Here is an 8,232-nt window from a genome sequence, read left to right as displayed (position 1 = left end):
AATGAAAAAAAATAAAAGTGGAAAAAACTGAGTCTTTGTTTATATATATTTGTCTCTATCCTCTTTAATCTGGAGCTGTAATCATGTGAGATTACCCTATATTTCATTAGAAATTGAACAAAATGGAGTTGAAAGCTACTCTGTTGCATCATGAGCTAAATAGATATTATGGTATGCAACAATTTTAGAGAATGATATGACAAAATTAACTTACAGCAAAGTAGCAGACAGTAAAAAACTAAAATAGTAATAAGTACCATTGATGTGTTTTCCATTAATGTGGATCCAAAGGTATCAATCATTTGCTCAAGTACTAGCCAAGGAAGGAAATTGCTTGCTCTGATTCAAAGTTTCTTCATTTCAAATTTTGATTGGAAGACTTGGAAAGCCTTTTGCTTTTCATCAAGAGAAATTGCCTAAATATTAGGTATTGGACATCCTTATCAACCATCATTCCTTTAATTGGTACTACATATATAATTAGTATTTGCTTTTGGACCAAATTGGTCTACAAATTGTTAAAAAAACTTGAAAGTTGGAATGGATGTGCTATATATGGAGAATCAAACTTTAGATAGTAAAAAATAGCAGAAATAATAAACAAATGAAAGTAAGTGTGAACATGAAGACAGATCTCCAAAGATGAATGTCTATTTCTCATTCTATTGCTATGCAACAGCCATTGATAATGCAAAATTGGCTTTGTTGAAGGAAATTCTAACTAATACAAAATTGGTTTCATGTTTATAGGCCGGTTGAAACTAGAAAAAAACATCAGGAAGCTTCCTTTGAGGAGTTTTAACCTCAGGCCGAAGCCCATAGGAATTTACTTGCATGCCTAGAACATTTACTACATTTTGTATACGAATAAGAATTCTTTTATATAACGGATATATTAATTTATAAAACCAATTGTTTGATTCAAAGTGTTAAACTAGAGAAAATTTCAGATGTATGCACTGCACATGCATCTTCATCAATGAAGTTCACACTTTGTTTAAGAAATATTACCCTAATCTCAAACAAAGGCATTTACTTGGTTAATTGATTGTTAGCCAATTATTGTGAAACTTTTCTACAAATCCCTCTGAATAATTGACGAATCTGCAGATAAAAGTTCCAGCAAAGACTTCCTTTCTTTGGAATTCTCTCTGTCTCTCTGTCTTTTTTTTATTATTATTGTTACTAATTCTCTTATTCAAATCCTTAGTGGAAGATAAAGGGCCCAAACATCTTTATCTCCAATGCAGGGACTTGATAAAATAATTTGTGTTGAACGCAGTGGAAGGTGGGGTTCGTGCAATACATAGGCCACATAGACTTTTTCATGCAAGAATGGCAAAGAGTGATACACGGCCCTTCTTTACTTATGTGAAAGCAAATGATGCCAATAATAAATTGATACATGGAAAGATCGATGTGTGAATCAGCATGAAGTGGTATCTCCAAACGATTTGGTTTATTCAAAAGCATAATGGGATAGAAAGCAAAACTTGAGTCTTTATTTATATATATATTTGTCTCTATCTTCTTTAGTCTGCAGATGTAATCATGTGAGATTATCCTATTCTTATATTCTTTTATGCTATAACCATGGTCAGAATTGCTGCTCTTCTAGAATCTTCCTCATTCATCAGCTAGATAGATTACATAGTTTACCACAATTTTTTTTTTTGAAAGGCAGTTTGCTACAATTTTAGAGAATGATATGACAAGTCTGATTTACAGCTAAGTAGCATTCAGGTGTTTCTCATTAATTTTGTTTAATAAGACTATTTTTGTAATCTCATGGATCTTTCTTTGTTGCTATGAATTATATAAATTCATGTGTTCTTATGAGTGTGCTCGATTTCTTTAAGATCTTGAGTAATTTTTTAGAAATAATTTTGTAATTTTTACAATGACTTTAAATAATATATAACAAACAAATGAAAATTGGAATGAACATGAGGACAGACCTCGGAAGGTTATTACCATCTCACGTTTTGACATGTGGTCTTGGTCTCTTTGATCATCTCATCCTTTCTCTAATAGAATCTCTCTATGAAAAAGCAAATCACTGAGCCTAATGAGCTAGATTATCTAATTAATGAATCAGAAGAAAAGTCTTGATATGACTTTGAAGCAGCAGACTTCTTTTAACAGGAAAAAGTTAGAGAGACTTGGTACACGAATTTGTCTTGAATGCATAGACGTGAAGTTGGGGTTCTGCAATGGTATAAACATGATGCAATATGGCTCTGTTGAAGGAAATTCTATCAGCGATGCACTTTTGAATTATTAATCTCTTTATTTCTTTCTTTTCTCTTTTAAATTAAAAAAAATTACGAACAAAAAAAATGAATAAACAAAGTCAAAATTAATACGTGTTTTGATTATAAAAAGAAGAGTAAAAGAGAGAAAGAGAGGAAACTTTTTGAAAATATTTACTTATATAGACATTTGAAAGTATTCACAAATGTTTCAGTGAGTGCACTTTTGAGCCATAAACTTTTTTTTTTTTTTTTACTTTTAATGAGAAAAACGAGTCATTAAACAAAGTTAATTTAATTCATATAACGTAAACTTGGGTTTGTGTGGTCTGCCATTGTGAAAGAAAAGTGGCAGTGATGAGGCACCAGAAACACCATCTTCAGAGTCCGAAGGAAATGGTGATTCATTCATAGATGGATTTGCTTAAAGAAAATAGTGGGGTTGGCATTAAATAACATTAGATGGTTGTTATCAAAACTAATCTTGCGTTTGTTCTTCCATGGACTTTCTTTGTGGGGGATCAACTCTCAATCTCCTTGTTGGGCACCAAAGAAGGCAGGATCGAACAGATTGCCTACAGGGGAAGGGAATGCTGGCTTAATGGTTTTAATTTTTAATCAGTAGAAAACTCTGTAGAGGAGACAAGAGATCATGGGACAGTTTTGAGTTACACTGTCTTTGTTGCTTTTATACTATCATTCAGTCTTCTTTCTTCTTCCATACATTCTACTAGCCTAGTCAATACGGTGAAAGATTGATTTCCGGGCCTGGTGTACTCCATACTATCATTATTCAGGCAGAGAATGATTGGATCCATATTTTCCACTTACACTGACACGTCTTTTTGGGAATGGACATAAAAATAATTCTTTATACCTCTGAATGAATCTGTATATGAACAAAACCAGTAAGTTATAAACCGCACACTATTTGCAACTTGGCACCAATGCTTTCACATTGTTTCGACTGGGAAGTCTATAAATACTCATCTATGCCTTCTCACCACTCATATCAATCGTATCCGACCATTATTATATTCCATTTCTCTTCTTAACAAAGATGTGCTGCTTTCTCATCAAATCCTTTCCACTCCTCTACTTTCTTTTCTTCCTGTTGAATTTTCAAGCTAATCTTTTATCTTGTTCTTCTTCAATAACACCATTGTGCTCTCCTGAAGAAGCTGCTGCATTGATCCAGTTCAAGACCTCTTTTTCCATCAGTAAAGATTCATCTTGGTATTGCTATGCCGCTGAATCTTATCCCAAGACAAATTCATGGAAGGAGGGTTCAGATTGCTGCTCATGGGATGGGGTCACTTGTGATAGCATCAAAGGTCAAGTGATTGGTCTTGACTTGAGTTGCAGTTGGCTACATGGCAGCATCCCTTCAAATAGTAGTCTCTTCCATCTTCCACACCTGCAGAAACTCAACCTAGCCTGCAACGATTTTAACTCTTCCAAGATGTCACCTAAGTTTGGTGGGTTTGCAAGTCTAGCGTATCTCAACCTCTCTCTATCATTCTTTGCAGGACGAGTCCCATCCCAAGTCTCTCACTTGTCGAAATTGGTTTCACTTGATCTCTCTTGGAATTTTTATCTACCACTTGACAGGCATACTCTGGAAGGACTCGTTGAGAACCTAACAGAGGTGAGACAACTTTCTCTTGGTGGTATGAATATGTCTTCCATTAATCCTAATGCCTTGACGAATCTATCCTCATCTTTAAGGGCCCTTAATCTTAAGGGTTGTGATTTGCAAGGAAAATTCCCAGAAAACATTTTTCACCTGCGTAACCTCAAGTCCCTCTATTTAGGAGGGAACCAAAACCTGGCTCTCTATTTGCCAAAGCTGAACCGGACCAGCAATCTTCAACTTTTAGATCTGTCAGACATGTCCTTCTCTACAGAATCGATAGATTCGATCGGCAATTGGCAATCTTTGAAATATTTGTGTTTATTAAGGACTTCTTTTCCTAGAGGGTTGCCTGAGTCTATCACGAATTTATCATCTTTGGAGCATTTGGATGCATCAGAGTCATCTTTCTCAGGAGGATTGCCCAACTCAATCGGGAATCTAGTGTCCTTGGAGTATTTAAATCTTCGGTCATCCAACTTATCAGGATCAATTCCGATATCATTGGGAAACCTCTCACAACTCAATATTTTAGATTTGTTTTCCAACTATTTTAGCGGACAAATTCCATCCTCAGTTACAAACCTGAGACAACTTGAATTCTTAGACATTAGTAATAATCAACTAGAGGGTTCCATTCCTGATGCCTTTCCTAATCTAATCTCTCTAGACCTATCTTCTAATTTACTCAATGGAACACTTCCCTCATGCTTGTATACAGTTTGCACACTGAAGAAAATATATCTCGGCTACAACAAGCTTAGTGGTGATATCAAGGAATTCCAGTGCAAATCACTAGAAGAGATCTCCTTAGGGAATAATAAACTCAAAGGTCCTCTTCCATCTTCAATATCCCAACTTGTGAATCTTACTGGAGCTGACTTTTCACATCTAAGTGGTATTGTACAGGTTAACATGTTCTCAAAACTCCAAAATCTCCTAGACCTTGATCTTTCATATAACAATCTATCCTTAAACGCTACTGGTACTAGTGCTGATTATGTGTTTCCTAAGCTTCGGTATTTGGACTTGTCTTCTTGCAATGTCAGTGAATTTCCCCAATTTTTAAAAGGTTCAAAAAGTTTGGAATATTTGCACCTTTCCAACAATAAAATTTCTGGCAAGATTCCTCAGTGGATGTGGGACGTGGGGAAGGACTCTTTGAGGGGCTTGAACCTATCTCACAACTCGTTGATAGATTTTGAGCCATGGAAACTTACATGGGAGGGAATTGAATATCTCGACCTTAGCTCCAATTTGATTCAAGGAAATCTTCCAATTCCACCTTCAACAACAAGATACTTTTTGATCTCAAATAATAGTTTGAGTGGAGAGATCCCTTCTCTGATATGCAATGCAAATTCTCTTGAAATTCTTGACTTGTCTCACAATAAGTTGAGTGGAATAATTCCACAATGTTTTGGAAATTTGAGCAGAAGCCTCTCAGTGTTGAAATTGGAGATGAACAAATTTGGTGGAACCATTCCTCCAACTTTTATGAAGGGATGTCATCTGAGTTATCTCAACTTACATGGCAATCAAATAGAAGGGCCTTTAACACGAACCATCATTAATTGTACATATTTGGAAGTGCTGGATCTTGGTAACAACCAGATCAATGATACATTCCCTCATTGGTTGGGAAGTCTTGCACAGCTACAAGTTCTTGTATTGCGATCGAACAGATTCCACGGTTCCATTCATGGTGCTAGGTCCGGTCATTCTTTCTCCAAAATCCAAATATTCGACCTCTCAAATAATTCCTTTACTGGTCCACTTCCTACTAAATATATAAAAAATTTCAAGGCTATGATAAATCCCGCAGAAGATGAAAGTGCAATATCTTACATTGGCGAGGATGGATCTGGTGGCTATAGCTATTCTATTGACATTACAATAAAAGGAGTAGAGATTGAATTGGTGAAAATTTTCATCAAGTTAACGGTCATTGATCTCTCAAATAATGAGTTGCAAGGTGAAATTCCAGAGGTTATTGGAAAGCTTGACTCACTTAAACAGCTTAACCTTTCTCATAATAACCTTAATGGTTGTATCCCCACATCAATGGGGAATTTGACAGCACTTGAGTCACTGGATCTCTCTTCAAATAAGCTTGTTGGGAAGATTCCAGAGCAGTTGACTAGTTTGGGTTCTCTTGAAGTGTTAAACCTTTCACAAAATCAGCTCATTGGACCTATACCTGAGGGAAAGCAATTCAATACCTTTGGAAATGGTTCCTATGCTGGAAACTTGGAATTGTGTGGGTTTCCATTGTCAAAGAGATGTGACGACACTGAGGCATCCTTTTTTCATGATGAAGCAGATTTTGAATCTGGATTTGAGTGGAAAGCAGATTTTGAATCTAGATTTGAGTGGAAAGCGACATTCATGGGTTATGGAAGTGGATTAGTGTTGGGAATATCTGGAGCATGTATCATGTTCACACTTGGAAGACCCAAATGGCTTGTGAGGATGGTTGAAGAAGCAGGTTACAAATTGAAGAGATATCTCAGAAGACGAAGGAATTTGTAAATTAGCAAGAAGCCCTCATCTGTTGCTGATGGATAGAATGGCTTGTGTTCTTTTTTGTTGTTCCTTTAATGTTCAGTCTGATTTTCTTTTCTTGGCTGTGTTTTGTTTTGTCTAGCGCCCTGTCTTCTCTTCTAGGGTTTGTATCATGTTTTCAAGTTGTTTGTTAGAGGGGATGCCCTGTTTTTGGTCTAGTATGTTGCTTGGCTGTTGTTCTTAGCCATCCAAATGCTTGTTCTCTTCTGTTTTGTTCACCAGTGCTTGTTCCTGGTTGATAATGAACTCTAGTTGTTGCAGACGTTGTTTATTCATCCTAGAATAAATTTTCTTTCATGCTAATGAAATTGTAAGCTTGTTATTGATGTTATATGGAATTTAAAATTGGATTTTCTATCCCTTTTACAGATGTTGACAAGAAATTTTAGTTGAATTCACCCCACTTAAATAACTTTTTTTTTTTAAGGCTTGAAGGCAGCAATTGGGGATGTCATAACACTTGGTTACCTGATTAGCTAAACCAAACCTAAAGACAAAGAATTAGAATCCTCCTTAAAGCCTATTAATTCAAGGTACTCAGAATTAAAAACCAACATTGTTAACTTATCAAATGAATCATAACTCTTTGCTGATCATTCTAAAGCATTTAGGGTGTAACACATCTTTTGCTACTCGAAAATCAATTTAATTCTTTTAATAATTTATAAATACATAAAACATTCAGAATTTAAAAACTCATAGATTATAGTATAAAATCAGTAACAATATGAGGTTAGGTGAAACTACTTCAAATACAAATCAAAAATTAATTTTGAAGATTTTTAATAAAATTTTTCAAAATATGCCAATTCGAAAATAACTATCAGATAAATATTTATTATACAAAAATTCACTAAAATTTAAATTACTTAATTTTCTAAAGTTTCTATCAAAATAGGTCGAATATAAGTCAAGAATAATTTTTTTTAAAATAAATTTTTATAAATTTTGAAATTTCAGATTTTCATGACCATTTGGCTTATTTCGATCACCTATAACTCTTAATCCGAATTATTTCCAGTCATAAAATCAAAATCAAATTGAAGTATTCATATCATATTATAACACTAGCATTTGTTTCAATTAAAAAGAATAAAAAATTTTCAAATTTCAGAAGCCAAAAATGTAGAAATCATTACAAAAATATCCAAATTTCTGAATTTTTAATATTAATAAACCTATTTTAAGGGTTTAGTTCTCTTAACAGAAGAAGTCTCTAATTGAAGCTTTGATGTCAAATTAAACATCTCATTTTGTACTACAAAAGTCCTCAAAGAAATGCTCCAAAATGTTATTAATGAAATATAAAGTTTTAGTGACCCAAATTTAGATCGTCAGAACTGTTGAAAACTAGATTTCTAGTCAATTTCAAAAATTTGTATCTTCCTAACCACAAAATCAAATGAGATGCTACAAAAATTATTGAAAATATCTTTTCAAGACCTTTCTATTGGTATCTAACCATGTTATCGGAAAGTCACCGAAACAGTACCAAATTTGTAAAAAATTTAAAGAAATATAAACTAAAGATAAAGCTTAATCATACTTTAATAACTGTTTTCTTCTTCTTCTTCTCTAGAATTAGTTTCTTCCAAATGGATTTTTTATCTTTTCTGTATTTTTTTCTTTAATAAAAACTGACTTTAACTTTCTTATATAGATAAAATAATTGACCTTATCTCTTTTTCTTTATATATAATTGATTTTTTTAAAATGTGATAATGTAAGCTTAAAATAAGATTACTCTATTTGTTAAAAGATCCTTAATATACAACTACGCTA

General features: G+C 33.8%; 1 protein-coding gene across 1 annotated transcript; it reads left to right on the top strand.

The window, feature by feature from the left end:
• Positions 1–3,282: 3,282 nt before the first annotated feature.
• LOC110419085 (receptor like protein 27-like) lies at positions 3,283–6,628 on the top strand. Its single transcript, XM_021431967.1, has one exon. The coding sequence runs from the start codon at positions 3,313–3,315 to the stop codon at positions 6,415–6,417; it is 3,105 nt and encodes a 1,034-aa protein (XP_021287642.1). The 5' UTR covers positions 3,283–3,312; the 3' UTR covers positions 6,418–6,628.
• The last annotated feature ends 1,604 nt before the right edge of the window (positions 6,629–8,232 follow it).

Source organism: Theobroma umbraticum, unplaced genomic scaffold (assembly GCF_002168275.2).
Source record: "Theobroma umbraticum cultivar Fairchild unplaced genomic scaffold, ASM216827v3 scaffold_67.0, whole genome shotgun sequence".
Taxonomy (NCBI): domain Eukaryota; kingdom Viridiplantae; phylum Streptophyta; class Magnoliopsida; order Malvales; family Malvaceae; genus Theobroma; species Theobroma umbraticum.
The sequence above is the reverse complement of the archived record's forward strand: the minus strand, read 5'-3'. Positions and strand labels throughout refer to the sequence as shown.